Source organism: Eschrichtius robustus, chromosome 16 (genome assembly GCF_028021215.1).
Source record: "Eschrichtius robustus isolate mEscRob2 chromosome 16, mEscRob2.pri, whole genome shotgun sequence".
Classification (NCBI taxonomy): Eukaryota; Metazoa; Chordata; class Mammalia; order Artiodactyla; family Eschrichtiidae; genus Eschrichtius; species Eschrichtius robustus.
In genome coordinates this window covers 86,065,186-86,086,328 of record NC_090839.1, presented here as the reverse complement: position 1 = coordinate 86,086,328, position 21,143 = coordinate 86,065,186, and the positions used below count along the sequence as shown (strand labels likewise).

The 21,143-nt window shown below is 55.7% G+C and overlaps 2 protein-coding genes and 1 long non-coding RNA gene across 6 annotated transcripts; 1 reads left to right on the top strand and 2 right to left on the bottom strand.

Annotated features, from left to right (window-relative positions):
- Positions 1-168: 168 nt before the first annotated feature.
- LOC137750763 (uncharacterized) lies at positions 169-1,755 on the bottom strand. The gene is made up of 3 exons (XR_011070554.1): positions 1,419-1,755; positions 608-764; positions 169-395 (listed from the first exon to the last, which is right to left on the bottom strand). It is a non-coding gene; the product is annotated as an uncharacterized lncRNA (long non-coding RNA).
- On the top strand, positions 1,487-4,615 carry MOSPD3 (motile sperm domain containing 3). 4 transcript variants are annotated; one of them, XM_068525284.1, is made up of 6 exons: positions 1,487-1,573; positions 2,070-2,324; positions 2,524-2,599; positions 2,827-3,056; positions 4,110-4,274; positions 4,391-4,615. In XM_068525284.1, the coding sequence occupies exons 2-6, from the start codon at positions 2,120-2,122 to the stop codon at positions 4,420-4,422; spliced, it is 708 nt and encodes a 235-aa protein (XP_068381385.1). In that variant the 5' UTR covers positions 1,487-1,573; positions 2,070-2,119; the 3' UTR covers positions 4,423-4,615. The 4 variants fall into 4 exon arrangements, with proteins under 4 accessions (XP_068381385.1, XP_068381387.1, XP_068381386.1 ...); XM_068525286.1 differs by lacking the exon at positions 1,487-1,573 and adding an exon at positions 1,586-1,664; XM_068525285.1 differs by lacking the exon at positions 1,487-1,573 and adding an exon at positions 1,658-1,746.
- A 4,253-nt stretch (positions 4,616-8,868) lies between these two features.
- On the bottom strand, positions 8,869-21,060 carry TFR2 (transferrin receptor 2). The gene is made up of 18 exons (XM_068566075.1): positions 21,028-21,060; positions 20,534-20,786; positions 20,247-20,433; positions 17,266-17,406; positions 17,074-17,185; positions 16,850-16,972; positions 16,338-16,454; positions 16,069-16,208; positions 15,537-15,700; positions 14,732-14,851; positions 14,218-14,300; positions 14,075-14,138; positions 13,919-13,986; positions 13,760-13,836; positions 13,581-13,665; positions 13,265-13,492; positions 12,772-12,912; positions 8,869-9,619 (listed from the first exon to the last, which is right to left on the bottom strand). Exons 1-18 carry the CDS (start codon positions 21,058-21,060, stop codon positions 9,338-9,340), a joined length of 2,418 nt encoding a protein of 805 aa, XP_068422176.1. The 3' UTR covers positions 8,869-9,337.
- Positions 21,061-21,143: the final 83 nt, after the last annotated feature.

Genomic DNA, 21,143 nt, shown 5'->3' with positions numbered 1-21,143 from the left:
GGAAGGGGTCACATCTCCATTTGTATGGTTTTGGTGCTCCTCTCGGGGATTTGTTTTTATTCATTCATTAAACTCAACAGTTACTATACAGAAGAATGTAAGTCGAATCTTGTCACCCCTTTGCTCAAAATTCTCAACACACACAGAAAATGGTAACTATGTGGAGGTGATGGATATGTAAATTAGCTTGATTGTGGTGATCTTTTCACAATGTCTACATATATCAAAACATCAAGTTGTACACCTTAAATATATACAATTTTTATATGTCAAAGATATCTCAATAAAGCTGTTTAAAAAAAAGAAATTAAGGGAATTCCCTGGCGGTCCAGCACTTTCCCTGCTGAAGGCCGGGGTTCAATCCCTGGTTGGGGAACTAAGATCCTGCAAGCTGCCTGGGGCAGCCAAAAAGAAAAAAAAAAAGAAGGAATTAAAACAACTCTTCCATAGTTTCCCATCAGTCTCAGCATAAAATCCGAAGTCCTACTGTGGGCTCTAAGGCTCTAGGTGATCTGTGTCCTCCCTCCCACTTCATCTCATCTCTGAATATTGTCTCCCTTACAATCTCTTCCATCACACTGGCTCCTTGGCCATTTCTAGTACACACCTGCTTCCGGGCTTTGTCTGCTGTTCCCTCTATCCGGAATTCTCTTCCACAGACATCTCCTGGCTCACTGCCTAACTTCAGTCAGATCTCAGCTCAGAAGTTCATCCAAGTCACTCATTCATTTGGGCATTCCAAATGGCAGGCACTGTTTTCGGTGCTGAAAATACAACAAAACAAAGTCGCTGCTCTTGTGGACAGGAGAGTGAATTCTACCTGAGCAGAGATAAACTACAATAAACATGATGTCAAGTAACTCTAGGAGTGCTCTGAAGAAAACAAAAGCATGATAAGAGGACAGGCAAAGGGAGATTCTACATTTGATAGGGTGCTTAGAGAAGGCTTTCAGGTAACTTTGTTTTGCTCCGCTGCTAACCAAATGCGTGAGATTCTTCACCTTGTCGAGGCTGTTTCCTCGTCTGTAAGGGGAGTTGAAGATTCTGAATACTGATTCCCTCTGCAAATATGAGTGATTTCAAATATGAGTTACGTGCAGGAAGGAATCAAGAGAAGTGCCCCGGGCTACGAACCGAGTCCATCTGGGAGCAACCTCCAACTCGTACTACAGAAAACGGCTTTCGTTGCTGCGGAAGCATCTAGGAGAACCTGGGACTGAAGTGGAGAAAGAGGGTTCCCTCGTGGGATGTGATTCTAGTGATTTGGACGGCCTCAGAGTGGGGAGAAAGGAACAAAGCCTGACGCCCATCCTCGCCCGGGCCCCTCCCCCCGACCTCGCCGCCCGACCTATTCCAGGATTAGCGTTCTAGCCAGAGACGCTCGTAAAGTTTTACGTCACTGGGATCAAGCCAATCACCTCTTTAGGCGCACCAATCGGGGTATACTTAGAGCTGAAACGAGGCCGTCCTGGCCAATGACAGAGGCCGTACGGCGGAAGAGCAGAAATGGTCTGCCGGGAAGATGGCAGCCCTGGTCCGGCCACAGGTTGATTGGCAGGTGCTGTGACCAGAGGTGAGCTTCGTAGCGCGAGCGGCCGTTCGGAGGCGGAAGCCTGAAGAAGCGCGGGCCAGAGCTCAGGGAGGGATCGGAGGCACAGATACAGGTCTCGGGAGAGCAGGAGACGGAAAGGGCAACTCCGGAAGAGGGCGCGGCGGCCAGCGGAATTGGGCCGAAGAGAGGAGCGGGTGCCCTGGGAGGCCCGGAAGGGGCGGGGCGGGGCGGGGCTTATGGAGATCGGGAACTGGGGCTGAAGACTAGGGCCAGGGCTGGGAGCCGGGAGGGGCTGGGTTTACGGGGTGGGCGTGACCCTCGAGGTAGGGCTTGGGGGCGGGGCCTAAAGGGACGTAAGGCACAGCTGTGGAGAGGAAGGGTTTGGGGGGCCTGCGCCTGGCCTGCGGGGCCCTCATCTAGCGGGATTCCGAGGCGGCGGCGGCATCAGTCCAGGCCCTGCCCTACGATCTCATCCCGTTCCCTTTCGCCCCTCTCGCCCCTCGGCTTTATACTCCAGGCCCTGTCCCCTGAGCTCTGCCCTCGGATGTTCCACCGCCCAGAGCTTGCATGCGCCGTGGGGCGCCCCAGGACCAGGAGCTGGTGGGTCCGGGGGCTCCTGGGCGGGGGTCCCGGGGCGCCCCTCCTCCCTCGGGACCTGTTGTCCCGGTCCTCGTCTTTCCCCCGGATCTAGTATTCAGGGCGGACCAGCGGAGTGGATCTCGGCAGCTGCTGACCCTCTATAACCCCACGGGAGCAGCGCTTCGCTTCCGAGGTGATGGGGATGGGCGCTTCGTGCTAGGGATTGGGGGCTGGCGGTAGAACATTGGGGAGCTGGGTGGGCTGGAGCAGTCAGATGAGTATGGTCGGATGTCCAGCCCTGGGGTAGAAGGCAGGGGGGACTCCATGGGCAGGGCTTGTGCAGGTTGTCTGAGGCAATAGTCGGTCTCTGTCTGTGTGCCTTTTCCCCTCAGTCCTGTGCACAGCACCTGCCAAATACACAGTGTTTGACGCGGAAGGATATGTGAAGCCTCAGTCCTGCATTGACATGTGAGTTGAGAGGGTGGGGAGGCTTATGAAAGCCAGGGGTCGCTGCCACCTTTCTCTGATTTACTGTGCCATGGCTTAAGCCTCAGACCAGGTCCTCTTCAACCTGTTTACCCCACCCTCTGTCTGTGTCCCTAAGGGAAAGTTTCCTGGGAGGGTGGGGCCTGGATCCTCTTGGATCACTGCCCCTCACTGCCCCTCAATGGGCCGCTCTCCTTTCTTGGGACCAGTGTGATTCGCCACGTGGCCCCCAATCCCAGCCACTATGACGTCCAGGACCGCTTCCGCATTGAGCTGTCTGAGGAGGGAACAGACGGCCGAGTGGTGGGGCGCAAGGACATCACCTCGGTTCTGAGGGCCCCAGCGTACCCCCTTGAGCTTCAGGGACAGCCTGACCCAACGCCGCACCCAGAGCCTCCTTCCTGGACAGCACCACCCACGGCTCAGCACTTCCCAGAGAGTGAGTTTAGGGATGGGTATTCTTGAGTTCTGTAAAGAGGGAGGACCTAGCATGACCCTAGAGATGAGCTCAATTGGAGTTGAAGAGGTCTTCCGGTTCAGTCTTTTTTTTTTTTTTTTTTTTTCGTTTTGGCTGTGCCTGGTGGCTTGCAGGATCTTAGTTCCCCAACCAGGGATCAAATCCAGGGTCCTGGCAGTGAAAGAGTGGAGTCCTAACCACTGGACCGCCAGGGAATTCCCTTCCGTTTCAGTCTTTTGCTTTTTGGTGGAAACATTTCTAGGAGTTGAGATTTTATATCAGGTTAGGGAAAAAGCAGACTTTGCAGTTTCCTTGGTTTCTGGCCTCCACTTAAAGAGAAAAATTCTTCCTTTAGCTCTGACTTCAGTACTTCCCATCATGTGTCAGCTCAGTTCAGTTCAATAAGAAACCGGGGGCTTCCCTGGTGGCAGTGGTTGAGAATCCGCCTACCAATGCAGGGGCCACGGGTTCGATCCCTTATCCGGGAAGATTCCCACACGCCACGGAGCAACTAAGCCCGTGCGCCACAACTACTGAGCCTGTGCTCTAGAGCCCGCGAACCACAGCTACTGAGCCCACGTGCCACAACTACTGAAGCGCGCGCACCTAGAGCCCGTGCTTCGCAACAAGAGAAGCCACCGCAATGAGTAGCCCCCGCTCACCGCAACTAGAGAAAGCCCTCACACAGCAACAAAGACCCGACGCAGCCAAAAATAAATAAATTTATAAAAAATAAATAATAAGAAACCGGGTTGAGCAATTATGTACCAAGTTGTGGGAGACAGAGGTCCCTGCCTGGCACACAGATACACAGGAGCCCGTAATCAAGGCAGAGTTGAGGAGAGAAAACGAATGATGAGGGACCAGAGGGGAGAGGGTTTCCTGAGGCTGTGGGGACGAAGGCTCCAAGGAGGAGAGGACACTTCCGGTGTCCAGCAGAAAGTGGGTACACCTTCCATCTTCAGCCTCCTCCCTGGAGGGCGTTGGGCTGGGCAGGAGTGGAGGCTAGAGCTCCTGATGGGCCTTGTTTCCCAGACCCCCTCCCGCACCTGGCCACCAGCTCCTTCCTCCTCTTCTTGCTGATGGGCACAGTCTCTGTGGCCTTCCTGCTGCTGCCGCTGCAGGATGAACTTGGCAGCCAGCTGCCCCAAATCCTTCACGTCTCCCTGGGACAGAAGTTGGTGGCAGCCTACGTCTTGGGTGAGCACGGTGGTGGTAGGGGATCCGGGCCCAGAGAGAGGGGAGTGGGGGCTGGAAAGAGGGCGTACAGAGCCGGCGGGCTACACATATGACCTTGCTCTTCCTCCCCTCTCCAGGCCTCCTGACCATGGTGTTCCTCCGGACCTGAGCTCCCTGCTCAACCTCCACGCCCCCTCCCCGGGCAGGGACGTGGACCTGGACGTGGACGTGAGACAGCCACTGTGATGCTCATAACCTTGCCTCAACTCCTACTTCCTTCTTCCTGCCCGTCCCCGTCCCCCCAAAACCCAGGGATTTGTATTCATTTTCCAAGCTGAATAAAATAAATTTGTAAAATTGAACTGAGAAATGTAAGGAACATGCCCCTTTCTTCCCACTTCTTTCCTCCAGTTCCCCCTACTCCCAGGGGACCTCGAACATCGGGGAGCGAAGAGACCCAGTGAGGATTTAGAAGACCCTGGTCTGAGGCCTGGTGCTGCACCGAAAAAAACTGTGTGACCTTGAGCAAGTCATTTAATTTCTCTGAGCTTCAGTTTCTGCCTCTAAAATGAGGGAATTGGGAAAGTTGATTCTTAAGATCCCCCTTAGCCCTAACCTAGGGATAGGATCCCACCCCGAAGCCAACATACCTTAAGCTAAAAAGAAACAAACCCCAATACCACCTACTCCCACCTGCTGTAGAACTCAGGTCCCGCCATCTTGAGCCATCAGAGCCTCTTGCCAGGGTTGCCTGGGGGCTTCCCCCCAACCTCCACCCCCAGAATCCTCTTCTGCCTTTTTGTCCCTTTACCTGCCTTTATTTTGTCTCTTCCTTTGACCTCAACCCCTGTGGGTCAGAAACACCAAGGTCTCTGACAAGATGGGGACAGATGGCACTGCCTGCCGTAACCTCAGCCTAACCAGGCAGGAGAAGTTAAGGCAAAGGAAAAGAATAGGCTCCCTGAAAGGCAGGCTTCCAGCCCTCCTTCAGATGTAAGGCGAGAGGGGAGGAAAGGAAGAAGGGAAGCCAATGACACTGGCAGTTTGTTGATGGGGAACAAAAATTAGCAAGATAACGTTAAGACAGACTCAGTCTGTTATGCTGCTGGAAGGTTATCAGTTGTTCCAGCTTTACTTTGGGGGCCTTGGGAGCTGCCCCTCTTCCCTGGGGACCTTGCCCTTCCCACACCCAGAACTGGCCCCGGCGACATGTGAGCCTGATCCTGTGCAGAGAATGGCAGCCTGTGTCTAGGTTGTGAGGAGGGCTCTCCCCGCAGCCCAGCAAACCCCTCACAAAACCATCCACACTGGGCTGTCTGTGCCCAGGACCCCACAAGGCATCTGAGGTATCGCACATTAATGATCTTGCGGATATCTGCTGGGAAAAGGCCTTGCTGCCAGGGGGATCAGGAGGCTTCCTGAGACAAAGCTATGAAGGGCAGCTACAGGGGTGGGAGGGGCTTGGGTCACAGACATTTTTTAAAGTAAATTTCTTAGAAAACAAGACTGAGCTGGCAGTAATTGGAGTGGGTGGGTGTTAGTTTCCTGTGGCTGCTGTAACAGGTTATCACAAACTAGTGGCTTAAAACAACATAAATTAATTCTCTTATGGTTTTGGGGGTCCGAACTCCAAAATAAGTCTTCTGGGGATGAAATCAAGGTGTCAGCAGGGCTGGTTCCTTCTGGAGGCACCTGGGGAGGATGTTCCTTGACTTTTCCAGTTTCTAAAGGCCATCTGCATTCCTTGCGTGTTGACCCCTTCCTCCATCTTTAAAGCCAAGAGTGGAAATAACAAATGATCACTGTTTTAAGTCACTAAAAAAAAAAAAAAAAAAAAAAAAAAAAGCCAGGAGTGTAGCATCTTCAAATCTCTGACTCTGACCCTTTGCTTCTGTTGTCACATCTCCCTTCTCTATCTCTGATCCTCCTGCCTCCTTTAATAAGTACCCTGAGGACTTCCCTGGTGGCGCAGTGGTTAAGAATCTGCCTGCCAATGCAGGGTTCGAGCCCTGGTCCGGGAAGATCTCACATGCCGCGGAGCAAGTAAGCCCGTGCGCCACAACTACTGAGCCTGCGCTCTAGAGCCCGTGAGCCACAACTACTGAGCCCACGCGCCACAACTACTGAAGCCCATGCGCCTAGAGCCTGTGCTCCACAACAAAGAGAACCAACCGCAATGAGAAGCCCGCGCACTGCAACGAAGAGTAGCCCCCGCTCGCCGCAAGTAGAGAAAGCCTGCACACAGCAACGAAGACTCAACGCAGCCAAAAATAAATAAATAAATAATAAAAATAAGGACCCTGGTGGTTACGTCTCCCACCCCCACCCCCAGCATAATCACCCTGTGTCACTTTGCTAAGGCTGCCACAGACTTGGTGGCTTAAAAAACAAATTAATTTTATCACAGTTCTGGAGGCTGGTGTCCAAGACAAGCCGCCGACAGGTTTGGTTTTTCCTGAAGCCTCTCTCCTTGGCTTGCAGGTGGCACCCTTCTCACTGTGTCCTCACATGGTCTTTCCCCTGTGCACGCACATCCCTGGTGTCTCTCTGTGCATCCAATTTCCTCTTCTTATAAGGACGTCAGTCAGATTGGATTAGGCCCATTCTGATGGCCTCATTTTAACTTAATCACTTCTTTTTTTTTTTTTATTTTTAATTTTGGCTGCGTTGGGTCTTTGTTGCTGCGTGCGGGCTTTCTCTAGTTGCGGCGAGCGGGGGCTACTCTTCGTTGCGGTGCGCGGTCTTCTCATTGCGGTGGCTTCTCTTGCTGCGGAGCACAGGCTCTAGGCGTGCAGGCTTCAGTAGTTGCAGCATGCGGGCTCAGTAGTTGTGGCACGCAGGCCCTAGAGCACATGGGCTTCAGTAGTTGTGGTGCGTGGGCTCAGTAGTTGTGGCGCATGGGCTTAGTTGCTCCGCAGCATGTGGGATCTTCCTGGACCAGGGCTCGAACACGTGTCCCCTGCATCGGCAGCCGCTGAGCCACCAGGGAAGTCCTTTAATCACCTTTTTAAAGGCCCTATCTCCAAACACAAACACATTCTGAGGTACTAGAGGTTAGGGTTTCAACATATGAATTTGGGGGGAAACAATTCAGCCCCAAACACTCCCCATCTCAAGATCCCTGACTTAATCACATCTGCAAAGCCCTTTTTGTCGTGTAAGGTAACGTTCATTCACAGATTCTGGGGATTAGGATGTGGACATCTTTGTCCAGAACTTTATTCTGTCTACTACAGGGAGCAAATGGACAAGGTGGAGAAGGGCTGAGAAACGACTTTGGGAAATTTGTTCTGGACAGTATGTCAGGGAAGTAAGGCGTTGAGGAGGCTTCTGACCCCAAGTCCAGGCTCCTGAGAACCCACCAAGTCAGACTCAGTGAGGTAAGGAGGAAGCAGTTTCATCTTGGAACCCAGGAGCATCCCAAGCCATAAACTAAGAAGCCTTCACTTCCCAGCATCTGAGGAGCAGGCTAGGACCTCTCACGCCATACTGGGAGCAAGAGAGGACCAGGAGCCTGAGAGGCAGACCCTAGGATTTACGCAGCTGACGGGAAGAACAAGGGCCATAGCCTCCTGAGACCATGATTAAAGGTAAAGTGGTGCCAGCAGCACCTGTAATTCCCTGCTCTCCTGCAGCTTCCACCTCAGTGGACAACAATTGGCCAAAGGGGACCCAGGAGGGGAGAGAGGTCCCAGGCTGGGCTAATATAATGGCTGTGTAATCACTGCAGTCTCACAGGGCTCTGTGCTCCAAATGGGGCCCTGTGCTTGGGGGTTAGTGCTCTGCAGTCTCTATCTTGAAATTCTTAATGATTTCACCTCTGAACTTATGTTTTGGAAGTGCAGCCCGATGAGACAGTGGAGCATGTGCTGGGGGTCCTGCCTCCCCTCGATGGGTTCTCACCTGTTGGCTCCCTGCCCCCACCCAACCACAGCTGCCACCCTCCTTCCCCAGTAGGGACCTGGGCGCAGGCACACGGAGGGTCCGGGTCTGGGTCTGGGTCAGGGTTGGGCACATGTGCTATCTGTAGCAAGTCATGGGGCAGAACCCTGCGTGCCTATGGGGATCTGCCCCAGAGTATTTCCTTGTCTCAGGGATCTGGACATTAAATAACAACTTAAAAACCACCATGAAAGGTTGAGAGACTGTGGAAGAAAGAAAAAAGCTTTGTTCTTGCTTTAAAAAAAAAAAATTTTTTTTTTTGTCTGCGCCTTATAACATGCGGGATCTTATTGAACCCACGCCCCCTGAACTGGGAGCGCAAAGTCTTAAGCACTGGACCACCAGGGAAATCTTGCTTTTTGGACAAGAGGCCTCACATTTTCATTTCGTACCAGGCCTTGCAAATTATGTAGCCGTCCCTGGTCCCAGGAGAAGGTGCAGAGCCAGCCCCCCACCCGTGGTGGTCTTTGGAGAAGGGCCCTCCTTATTTCCTCAGGCAGTTTCCTTAGTTCCTTAGGTAAAAGGGACAGCTCTTTTCCCCATGGAGACAGCATTCCCACTTGCATCCTCTCTGGCCCCTTCTGCCCAACCCTTCCCTAGCTCTCAAGGGAGGGATGACTGGGTGAGGTGAGGGTGAGGAAGACGCATAAAAGTGCCTGTAATCAACGGATGCCACAGGTGGTTTATTGAGGTTCAAACCCCAGCCCCTCCCGCTGCAGGACACAGGTTGGCCATAAAGTTGTGGTCCCAGCGGATCTTTGCCGCCAAGAAGGCTGGGCAGGTCCCAGGGCCTAGGAAACCTTCCAGAGTGGTCTCTAGCTGTAGTGGGGTGGACCCTGCTCCTGCAGAGGAAGGGGCTGTGATTGAGAGAGCAGACGCCGCTCCCTGATTAGCTGACAGTATGACCATCCCGTTACGGAAGGCACTGCTCACCTACTCCTACGTTGCAGGGCCTGGGGTGTGTGGGTGTCTGCGTCGGCGTCATTGCTGCGGCCCTTGGAGGTACGGTAAGGGCTAAAAATGAGTCAGCAACGGGAGGTGGTGCACAGGCATCTCGGTCACCCAGAGATCACCCGAGAGGAGAGCAGGCGCCCTTGGCAGGGGGCAGGGGCATGTGCCCCGCCCCCACCAGCCCACGGGCCTCACAAGTTGTTATCGATGTTCCAGACGTCCCCGCTCAGCGCGTTGGCTGCCCCCTGCAGCGTCCAGGTGAGCAGGGCCAGCTGGCGCCGGAAGCGGCTCTCCTGGAAGCCCAGGCCCCGCGCCACCTGGGCCTCCTCCCCAAGGGCCCCGGGGCCACTCGAGCGCAGCAGCCGCACGTGGTCCAGCAGGGCACCCAGCGTGTGGTCTCCGCGACCCAGGAAGATGTGGCGGAACGGTGAGTCGGCCGCCGACACGTACTGGGACAGGAAGTAGAACTCCACCTGCGCCGAGAAGGGGATCAGGTTGGAGCCCGGACAGCAGTTCCAGACCAACCTTGGGGCCTCATGCGCGCTTAATAAATATTGTTGAGCAGCTTGTTTAAGTCCCACCTCCCTTCGGCTACCCAATCAGGAATGGTCGTTCTGTGACGTCATCAGTAGTCAGGTAGGATGCGTCCTCCCACTGTGTTTTGGGTTGGATCCCTTTCTTTCTACCCCTTGAGCTTCAAAGCCTGCATCTTTCTTCCTCACGCATTCACTTCCCCGCCCAAAGCCTCAAAGAACCGCGTATCGTCCTGCTGTTCCTCACCTCCCCATACCCCAGTCATTCCTGCTCGCCTGCGTGAATGCCCACAACCCAGAGTCAAACGACAAGGGGACAGGCCAGCCCTAATGAAGTGCCTGACTCTGGGTCCTCACCCTCTTGACTCAGATGCTGTCGGTCTCTCCTGAGATGGCTGCGCTCCTAGCCCAGTTCTCCCACCTCTCCGGTTCCTTCTGCTCCCACCTGTGGGCAGCCCCAGGGTTCGACCTCTACTTTCTCCTCTTCTCATTACCTACAATCCAATGGTTTTCAACCCTGGCTGCACATTAGAATCACTTGAGGAAGATTTTAAAATTACCATTGCATGGGTGCCACCCCAGCAGAATCAGAATCTCTAGGGGTGGTCTCACACACTCATGTCTTCTTAAGTCCTCCACCTTTCACTCAGAGAGCTCATCCACGCCCCTGGCTTCAACTGGGACCTCATGGGGACAATTGCCAAGTCTACTCCACAAATCATCGCCTGGAATCCTGTCCCCCAGTCTGCTGGATCTCCCCACTGGGGTAGGGGGTACCCAGCCACAGCCTCACACACATGTGGACACCAACTTCTTCCAAAACCTGACCTGCGCACCCAATTTCCCTCATGAGCACCATGGCATAACCCAGGTGCCAGGCTCTCAACCTCAAAGGTGAATAAGAGTTGGGGACACAGGGTCAGACTTTGGTTTCCAGTTTCTCTTTGGGGTCAGACTGCCTGGTCCTTAATTTCAGCTTCACCACTTACTGTGTGATTTTGAATAAGTCGCTTAGCCTCTCTGAGCCTCAGTTACTGTGTACAATACTAGCAAACTCACAGGATTTGGCAGAGTCCTATGGGAGAAAGTGAAGTAAAGCCTTAGCACATGATAGCCCTCAATAAATGGCAGCTGCTATTATTATTCTCCTCCTCTTCCCTCAACACCCAGTCTGTCCATTTTTCCTTCCAAATGTCTCACATCAGTTCAATCCCCTCATCCAACCAGAGCTCAGCTATCACTAACTTCGTTCCCTCTTCAAGCCATTTACACTCTGGCCAAGTATTTCCTAAAATTCCACTTTGCCCACATCGCTGGCCTGCTCAAAAACCTTCCAAATTTCCTTGATGCCCAGACCCCCAAAACCCAAACATCCTTTATTTTTTGCCTTGACGTGTGGCATGCGGGGATCTTAGTTCCCTGACCAGGGATCGAACCCGTGCCCCCTGCAGTGGAAGCGAGGAGTCTTAACCACTGCACCACCAGGGAAGTCCCAGAACCCAAACTTCTTATACTGGCATTCAAGTCTCCCCATAGTTGATCCCTAACCCACTCCCCTCCGCTCCTCCACAGGGCTTCTGTTCTGGCTCTGCTGGTCTACACACTACTCCCGAGGAAAGCCAGGCCTGTTTCACTGCCATGCCCTTATTCTTGGTGTCTCCATCCTGAAACATGCTCTTTTTGCACCAGCCCAAGTTCTGTCTGTTCCTCAAGACCCACATTATAGTCTAAAGCAGGGGTCAGCAAACATTTTTTGGAAAAAGCCAGATCGTAACTATTTTAGGCTTTGCAGGCCACACTGTTTCTGTTGCAACTACTCAACTTTGCTGCTGTAGCACACAAGCAGCCACACACAATAGGAAAATCAACAAGCATGGCTGTGTTAAAATAAAACTTCATTTATGAAAACAGGTGGCAAGCCAAATTTGGCCTGCTGGCTAGTTTACCAACCCCTGGTTTAGAACCACAAAGTTCCCTGGGTCTGGCCCAGCCCTGTTTGAGGTTCTGAAGCCCTGCATCTTTTACTCTCCAGCCCTGAGTCTGAATCGTGTCCCTTACACACAGATGCCCTTTATCCCTTGGGGGGCACATTGCAACTTCAGGGGTAGGGTGAGGGGGGGTGTCTTTTTTGTGTCTGTAGAGTCTGGCACAGCGGGGGTTAAAGCAAGATCTGTGAATGAGAATGAATCGCCCATTCCAGGACAAAGGAGCCAGGACCAAAGAGCAAGATGGGTGGGTTTGCGAACAGAAAGACGGTATGAGTGATGCCAAGTGAAACAGGCAGGGACACAACAGGAAAAAGGAGGAGGGAGAAAGAACAAGACCTTGCAAGGGCCAGACATATCATCCCCAAACCGCGCATGTGTACACTGCGGGGTCCCGGTTCACCCCACACTCACTGAGGATGGCCCTGCTTATCATTTTGCCCTATAGACTTTTCCCCTCGCCTACAGTCCCTACCCACCCATTTCCAGAGATCAAAGGGCTGCAGGGTTGAGTTCTTGGGGTAAGGAAATGGAAGGAAGAGGATGGGTTGGAACTGGAGCTGGGGTGCAGGTTGCAAAGTATTCAAAGCTAAGCAGGAGGGAATAATAATCCTGTATAACTTTCACATGACACCTCCTCCAGGCAGCCTTTCTGGGTTTCATCCATCTCACCAGAAGTAAGACAGCTCTCTACGCTCTGAATTGTTTACACCATTTGCACCTCCCAAGCCATAATCCTGTGCCTCTTAGACCTTGGACCACCGTGGACATGCTTCTTCTCTCCAGAAGGGAGAGGAGGCGGTGGGGAACCGGAGGGGGCGCGGTTGTCCCAGTTCTGCCATGCGGTGGCCGGGCGACTGTGGCTAAGGGGCTGACCCTCCCTGTCTCATCACTTTGCGGGCCCGCCTCTGTGGTCCCTCCAGCTTGGCGGGTCTGTGAGCAAAGCACTGTGAGTCCAGGACTGGGAACGCCCCGAGGACAGGGACAAATGAAAGCGGAACGAGGGGAGGACAGCGCACTGGCGCAGGGCCGAGAGGAGGGGCCCCACGCCGCCGGAAGAAGGCGGGGCGGCGCCGCCGGCGGCGGCCGGGCTGGGCGGGGCCTCACCCGCATAATGCGCACGTTGTACATGCGCGTCAGTCTCTCGTCGCTCTCCTCCGAGCTGTAGATCTCCTTCCGCAGCTTCTCGGCCGCCCGGATGTAGTCCCCCCGTGCCGAGTACACCCACTGGAGGGTCAGCCCGCGGGCCTGAGGGCGAAGGCGCGGGCTGGGGCCGGCGGCAGGGGCCATGACCCTGGCCTAGGGTGGGGGTCCAGGTGCTGGGGGACGGAGCTGGGACCCCGGGCCTGGCAGGAGTGGGGAGGTATAGGGGGACAGAACGCTGGGGGCAGAATGAAGGGAGAGAGAAGACCTGTGCGGTTGGGCGGGTACCAGCCGGGTCCTAGGGGCTTAGTGACTGGGGCAGGAGTAAAGGGGCCAGGTTGCCAGAGGGGACCTAGACCAAGGGGAGAGGGGCCAGATCCCCTGGCCCGGGCAGCACTTTAATGGGATATAGCACCCCCCACCGCCAGAAGCCGGGAGCAGGTTTGGCGTCTTGGACCTTGAGGTCCCCAGAGAACTCATTGAGGCTGCCGATGTGCCTGAGGACCACATCCCCATAGCGGCCGAAGTCGAGGGGCAGCAGGTGATCGTGGCTGAGCCGGATAAGGAGCTGCCCGGCGAGCTGGGCCACAGCCTGGGCCACGGCAGGCAGGCGGCCCCGCAGTACCCTGTGCAGGTTCTCATAGGTGTCGTCCTTCGTGTGCAGGAACGGGTACACCGGGCCATCCTGCCGGGACAGGGCGGAGGCTGGCGCGCGGGCACGGTGCGAACAGGCCCAGGGGCTGCTGCTCTGGGGCGGGGCCCGGAAGTCTCACCTCCATGAAGGAGAACTCAACGGCAGGGACCCCCGCGAAGGCCGTGAAGGAATAGGCACTGCTGTCCATGGGTAGCGGCCGGATCCTGGGGATGGGCAGGTGGGAGCGCTGTGTGGGTTCAGGCTCTCCGCACATATCCCCCCCCCAGCTCTCTTCCCTCCCCTCCCTGCCCAGCTTACACCTCAGCTTCCCAGCTGTGATTGTTGAACACCACCTGCTCGAAGAGGGTCTGGCCACTGCGGTTAGGAGAGTCCACCTGGGCGCAGGGTGGGGGGCACCAGTCAGGCTCTGGCGGCCACCAGCTTCCCTTCATCCCCCACTCCTGGCCGGGCTCTTGCCTGCTTTAGGATGTTCTCGATGAGGCTGATCAGAAGGGGGCTGGCTTTGGCGTGGAACTTGTCATCCCCTGCGGAGAGGGATGCCGGGCTCAAGGCTTGGCCCGGAGGGCAGGGTGCACCAGAGGGGGCCCAGGTGGTGGCACTGCCCCCGCTCACCCAGCACTGCGTTGTCCAGGCTCACATAGACTACGGCTTTGAGGTGCAGCACGCTGAGGTAGCCCTGTGGGTGAGGGGTGTGGAGTATGAAATCCCCCTGCCTCTCCCCACTGCCTGACTACCTGCCCAGGACCCCAGGTTACCTCCAGCCACTCCATGGAGCCCACACTCCCAAAGTCACCACCATCCCAGCTGATGAAGAGAAGACTTCTGCGGGGCCGGAAGCCTGGGGGCAGTGGGGGGGGGGGGAAGGAGGGAGGATGGGCTTGGCTGGGGGCCAGGCAAAGACCCACCTCTTTGTCTTCCTCTGTCCTGGTCCCCTGGGGTCTCTCCTTCCCTCCCATCAAGCCCCCATCCCAGCCCATCTCACCTGGGTCTACCCTGACTCAGCTGTATCAGTGAGGGGGATTGCTTCCATAGCGAATCTCCTGCTTAATCTTCACTCAGACATGGACTATTAGTACTTTCATGTTTAAATGAGGAAATGGAGGTGAAGTGACTTGCCCAGGGCCACACAGCCAGGACGTGGAGGAGCCAGGTTTGGAGCCCAGGTCTCAGTGGCCACCCTCCTGCCTGTGCTCCTAACTGCCTCTCTGCCCTGTCCTAGCTCAGACCACAGCCCCAGCTGCCCGGCCCAGGCCCAGGCCCTGACCTTACCATTGCTCACCATGGAGGAAAAGGTCCGCACCAGCTCCAGCAGTATGGCGGTCCCCACAGCGGACTTGGCTGCTCCTGGGCCCCATGCATCCCTCTGGGCCCCAATGACAACATAGTGATCTGGGGGAGGGGATGTTGGGGCCCACCTCTTACATGGGCAGAACCCAGAGGCTTCTCCCTCGACCCTGGGAGGATCCATTTCTCCAGGACCCTCGCATCTCTGCAGCCCCTGCCCTGCAATCCCTGCTGCCCCTAAAGAGAGTTCCTCTCCTCCCCTTGGCCCTTCCTGGGTGGGCTGCTCTTTCATCACGTTGCCTGGGGTCATTCTGGGCTCCATTACCTCCCTGATTGGGGTGCCCCTCTGTTCACCAAGTCCTGACAGGTTTTAAATCTCTCTCTAACCCTTCCCACTCCCACTCCCACCACCAGCATCCTCATCGGAGCCTCATCACAGCCCTCCCTGTGCCTCTTCCTTCAGCGCTTCTAGGTACCACACTCTGGCTCAGGAACCCACTTTGGTTCCCCACTGTTATCCACAACAAGTTATGCTTGAAAGGCTCATCTATCTAGTCTGACCTCCCTTTCATGCTGTAACATCACCCAACTTACGCTTGCTCACCTCTGGTGCCAGGGACCTCACTACTGTGCAGAACTGCCCATTCTGTCTCTGGACAGCTTCAACCGTGAGATCTCCTCACTGCCACCCCCCTCAGCCCCAGCCCATCCCCAACTTGCCAGCCTCCCCCCCTGCTAACCCCAGCTCCCCCGCTGCAGGGTGTGGGTGATGCTGGATAAGCAAGCACACCTGGCTCTGAGCGGCCCTCGATGCAGCCAAAGATGTTGCTGATGGGGGTGGAGGCCCTGTGGTTGTTGACCCCTAGGTGCAGGCCTGGCCCAGGGCCCAGGCGATAAGGGGAGACTGGGAGGTGCCCCTGCCATTCCTGGGGGGCCACAGGGCCTTCAAGCTTCCTGGGGAAGGGGTAGAGCAGAAAGGGTTAGAAGTGGCAGAGAGTCCGAGGCTATAGAAGAGCCCAAAGCCCCCGCTTCACTCTTTCTCTCCCTCCCACCCTCTGGCTCCAGCTCTCTGCATCTGTACTCTGCCTGAGGGGCCAGTGCAGCCAGGGCTGCCTTGGACAGTTGTGCAGGTTGTGTCCTGCTCAAGAGTGCCCAGCAGAGGTGGGTGTGATATCCAGCTGGAGCTCCACTCACCAAATGGCAAGAGGCCGTGCCCACCCAGAAGAAACACCTTGTTCTAGTTCACCCAAAGGCACGTTATGGGCTAGCTGCAGCCTACCTCTCCCTGCCTCCTCCCCTCCTGGTCCCCACGTGGTCCCCACCTCAGTAGGAGGGAGGCAGTGTCCGCGCTGATGGGCTGGGCTGGGATGATAGGGAGGCCCGAGGACTGGACCGGAGGGAACTGGGTTTGATTGAAGGAAGGGAAGCCAGGTGTGTAGGGGTCTCCCGTTCCCAGGTGCACCTGTGGGGAGAGGGTTGCCCACGCTGAAACTGTGAGCCGGGCTCCCCAGAATAGGGCGCCAGCCTCATCCTAGGCAGGCTGTGCAGCCCTGGGACCACAGGAAGGCACTACTGGCTCCCCGAGACTCACATGTCCATACACAGCCCGGTGGCTGGACAGGCTGAGCTTGTGTGGGCCCTGGGAGAAGTCTGCCGGGTCCGGGTATATGAGCACTCCTTGGGCCCCAAAGTCCTGGGCACTGGCCACCTGGGGAAGGGAGGTGGCTAAAGGACCCCTTCTCCCAGAGAAAACGGATTTATAAAGGCTGAAGGAGCAAGTAAAAGTGGAATGGCACGGCCTCCGATCTGCAGCTGTGGATCCACAGAGAGGCTGTGGGCACCTCCTGGACCTCGCCTTCTGCCCTCCCGCAGTGCCTCGGCAGCCCCCAAACCTCACTGTACCCCACATTCCCTCCCGTTTCTGTTCCCCACCCCAACCTCCTGATTTTGTTCCCTGCCAACAGTTTCTTACGACCCATTTTGTTCTTCCCTTTCTCTCTCTGACCGCCTCCTAGACGCTGCCTATTTGCCGCCATCCGATCCCCGGACTCCCCAGCCGGCACCCTCCCCGCTCCGCCCCAACCCGCACCCAGGGACCCTCACCTTCTGGGCAAAGTTGATCACCCCCAAGCGCACCAGCAGGAGGCGCCCCTTCGGCTCCACGCCCCGGGCCCGCAGGTCCTGCAGGTCCTCCGGCCGCCCGTAGTGGGCGTACACCAGCTCTCCCTGGGGAGGGGAGGATGGGAAGGACGGTGAGGCGCGTCCCTGCTCCACCAGCGGGGAAAGGGCGCGCTGCCCCATCCTGGGGACCGGCACGAGGCGCTCACCGTGGCGTTGCCCGTGGCGCTGTAGGGGCAGTAAACGTCCGGGTCCTCCAGTGGCAGCTGCTCCCCGTGCTTCCCGGCGGCATCCACCCAGTGGAGGGCGTTGGGGTGAGCCCTGAGGAGCGGGGGTGGTGAGCGTCCCACCCACAGGCCGCCCACCCCTCCTCGCCCCCCACCCCCACCCCCTGCACTCACGGGTCCGGGAACTGCAGCCCCACGTAGTGCGTGTCCATCCACACGTGGTCCAGCTTCTGGCGCAAGAGCACCGCGCGGAGGTCCCGAACCAGGGCTGCCATCCCGGCCGAGCCGGCTACCCTTTCCCGAAGGCTGGTTTGCCTGCGCAGGGAGAGGGGGCATTGGGGTGCGGGAGGAGAGAGGGGCAGGGACTTCTGGGTACCTGGAGGAGAGGGCGGGAGTGGGGGAAGGATGCCAGAGGTGTGGGGTGGCCCCAGCCCCAGGCAGTGAGGAGCTCTTAAGGCTCTCCTGCCATCACTACCAGGGTTACGCTGGAGGGTCTCCAGGGCCTCCTTCTGCTTAAACCTCAGCTTCTGATAGCCAGGGGTCCTGTCCACCATCCCTTAGGTTCTTCACAGGTCAGGCCAAAGTCACCAATCTACCTACTGTCCCCTCCACACATACACACACTGGCCTGTGCTTTGCCCCAGGCATGAAAACACTTTTCTTCCAAAGGGCTATCTGGGCAGAGGTGAGGGGCCCTGCATCTCTCTCATCCTCCAGCTGGGCCTGATGGAGACACCTTACACCAAGGTTGCCGGTGGAATCTGGGGTCACTTGTCTGGTTGGAGACCTCACCTTGTCTTCTTCCATAGTCACCACCTAACTAGCCAGCCTGCTGTCCCTGGAACTCTCCCTGATCTTCCATCTCACCTGTGCCAGCATGGCCCCTGCATGGCCTCGCTCTCAACCAGCTCCACCTGTGCTCTTTCCATGGCAAACAAACTTCCCCCCTCAGCATCATCACCGAATACCCCTTCTACCTTTTGCCTCGGCAGAAACCTGGCTGTCCCTTGGGAGGCCAGGTCTCCTTCAGGACATGTGAAAAAGGCAGCTCAGGCTCTCATACCACCGAGGCCCAGAGAGGAGGTGTGCTTCTGGCTCCTCTGTTCACATTTCTGACCACGAAACTCTCTTCCTTCAAAGGCCGTGCCATCCAGCAGTCCCACCCTCTGTCCTTCCTCACTGCTGTTATCTTCTAGCCAATTGGTCACTTATCCACTTTCAGTGAAGACTTTGGCATCTGGCCAGCTACTTCCCTGGCCACATCCTGGATCTTGTCCCCAGAACGCCACCTCTGGAATACTGATCCAATTTACTGAACACCTACTAAGCGCTAGGCATGGTGGTAGGTGCTGGAGACTCCAAGATAAATAGGACACAGTTTATCATGTAAATCTTAAAAGTTCCAGAATCTCACTCTCTGACCGGAGCTTTTCAGGTTGGAACTCACTCCCTTAGGCTCACTATACCTGTTCTTCAACCCCATGGAGCACGCCACACTGTCCAATTTCTCCACGTCTATCAGCTCCTCCCTGGTTTCCCTTCCTTCCCCATCCAACCTAGAGTCATACATCACCTCATTGCCCGCTCCCTCTCACTGCTCCCGTCTTGCCTCCCTGCCCTTTGATGGCATCCACGGTGCCACACCCCACCTCCCTAGATCTGTCAAACCATCCACTTGCTCAGGCTGTACCCAGACTACTAAGTGTTGCTCAACGGAAAAAACAACAACAACAACAAAAAACACCATGCATGTAGGGACTTCCCTGGTGGCGCAGTGGTTGGGAATCCACCTGCCAGTGCAAGGGACATGGGTTCAAGCCCTGGTCCAGGAGGATCCCACATGCCGCAGAGCAACTGAGCCCACGCGCCACAGCTACTGAGCCCACATGCCACAACTACTGAAGCCCATGTGCCTAGAGCCCGTGCTCCACAACAAGAGAAGCCACTGCAATGAGAAGCCTGCGCACCACAACGAAGAGTAGCCCCCACTCGCTGCAACTAGAGAAAGCCCGCGCGCAGCAACGAAGACCCAACGCAGCCAAAAATAAATAAATTAATTAATTAAAAAACCAAACCAAAACAAAAAAACATGCATGTTGTTGATGCCACAGATTCAAGCAAAATGGATCCAGCAGTGTATCAACAAATAATAATACACTTCGATCAAGTTTATGTTCATCTCATGAAGACAAGGAAATCTGTTAATACAAATGACTACATAAACGTTAAAGAAGAAAAATCATGTGATCATCTCAATACATTCTGGAAAAATATTTGAAAAAAAAATTGATTCTTGTTCCTCCTTTCCTGATCATTAAAAAAAAAGTCTCAGTAAGTTAGGAATAGAAGGAAACTTCCTTAATTTGCTTTTAAAAACCTTACTGGGGGAATTCCCTGGCGGTCACTGCCAAGAGCCCGGGTTCAAAAAAAAAAAAAAAAAAAGCGACAGTGACAAAGTATTAGAAAAACATTCCTATGAAAGTTAGGAACTAGGCAAGGATATTTACTATCTCATTACCTAAATTCACGTCCTCTCCAATGCAATAAGAAATGAAAAAGACATAAAAGATATATGCATTGGAAAAGAAGCTACGCATCTCTCACTAAATATAGATTATATAATTTTCTACTTAGGAAACCCAGGAAAATCCACTGAAAAAATGATTCCTGACCTCTTCTCTGGACCTACCCGGGCAGCTCCGTCCCAGTAGGAAAAGGTGACCTCAGCAGGACAAAAGAAACGCTGGCCTGCTCACGCTGGGCTGGCAGACCCCACAGATTGGGGGATGGTCTTTGCCCACAAATGCATTTGCTTCTTTTTCTGATTCCCTAAGTCCCCCCTTCTCAGAGCCCCCAAGAGCTCCCCACTGCCACGGGTCAAAATCCAAGCTCCTCAATGTGGCACTCAAGACTTTTCTGGGTCTGTCCCACTTCATATGTGGATGCTGGACCCCTCTGTGCTCATTCAGTCAGCTCCCTCAGCTTCCAAATGTGTCATCTGCTGCCCTCCCTCCCCTCAGCTCCAAATGCCTGCTATCCTTCCCAGGACCACTGAACAGGGAGGCCAGGGCAGCAGGTGGAAGGACTCAGGGTCCCGGGTGAAGAGGAAGGGAGGCTGAGTCTGAGGGCCTGGAATGGGACCGGCTGATCCTCACCTGATGGTATCTTCCAGACGCCCCTCCCCCAGGTGCCGCAGAAACATGGCCTGGAGGTCGCTCCAGTACAATGTGCCCTGGTGGGAGTCCGGGCCCAGCTCATGGTTCACGTCCTCGCTGACCACCATCACGTCATCCCCACACGCCTGGCAGGACCCCCGGAAGACCACGTAGCCCAGGAGGAAGGCTGGTGGGTGGCAAGATGGAGATTCTCCTTGTGCCCCTCCCTGGACCCCAGATCTCCCCCCCAGCCCAGACCCTCCACTGGGGGTGGGGATGACTCTCACCCCCAGTGAAGATCAGTAGGGCTGTCAGGACCAGGTAGGGGGCGGCTCTTCGTCCGGCTGCTGCCCAGAGTCTGGGGTTTTGCCGAGCTGGTCGAGAGCCCAGGGGCTCGGGGCCCCTCAGCTCCATGGGGAAGATGTGGGCCGGTAGCTCGGTCCCCTCCTCCCTTTCTTCCTCTTCCTCCTCCAGGGGCCCCTGCTGGGTGCCCTCCACACGCTTGTAGATGGTCTGAGAGGGTCCTGGGGACAACCTTTGCTGTAGGGGCGTGGTGGACATGAAATCGGGGAAGGAGGCCTGGAGGATGGGGAGGAATCTGGCAATAACAGGGTCAGTGACTTTGGGGTGCCATGAGCACAAGGCAGGGGAGAGGGTCCCAAGAGGCACGCTGGAGGGGAGAGTAGGAGGTGGGAAGGGGAGGGGCCAGCCTTGGGGTTTGGGAGGGGACTGAGGACCTGGAGAGAAGGCCTAAGGGTCTCCCAACCCCACTCTATCTTACCGCTCTCTGGAGTAGACCCCAAAGCCGCTCCATGCTCGTGCCCCCTCCTGAGCCCTGCAGTCTGTCCCCCACCCCCAGTGATAAACCGTTTGTGGGAGCCCCAAGAGGCCCCTTAT

Coding starts and splice junctions, on each gene's coding strand:
- TFR2 (XM_068566075.1), bottom strand. CDS start 21,060: ATGGAGCGGCTTTGGGGTCTACTCCAGAGAGCG. Junction 16,209..16,337: donor ACCGGGCTGTGTATGGACAT/GTGAGTCTCGGG, acceptor CTCTCCCCACAG/GTGCACCTGGGAACGGGAGA. Junction 14,139..14,217: donor GCTCCATGGAGTGGCTGGAG/GTAACCTGGGGT, acceptor CCTCACCCACAG/GGCTACCTCAGCGTGCTGCA.
- MOSPD3 (XM_068525284.1), top strand. CDS start 2,120: ATGCGCCGTGGGGCGCCCCAGGACCAGGAGCTGGTGGGTCCGGGGGCT. Junction 2,325..2,523: donor AGCAGCGCTTCGCTTCCGAG/GTGATGGGGATG, acceptor TTTTCCCCTCAG/TCCTGTGCACAGCACCTGCC. Junction 3,057..4,109: donor GGCTCAGCACTTCCCAGAGA/GTGAGTTTAGGG, acceptor CTTGTTTCCCAG/ACCCCCTCCCGCACCTGGCC.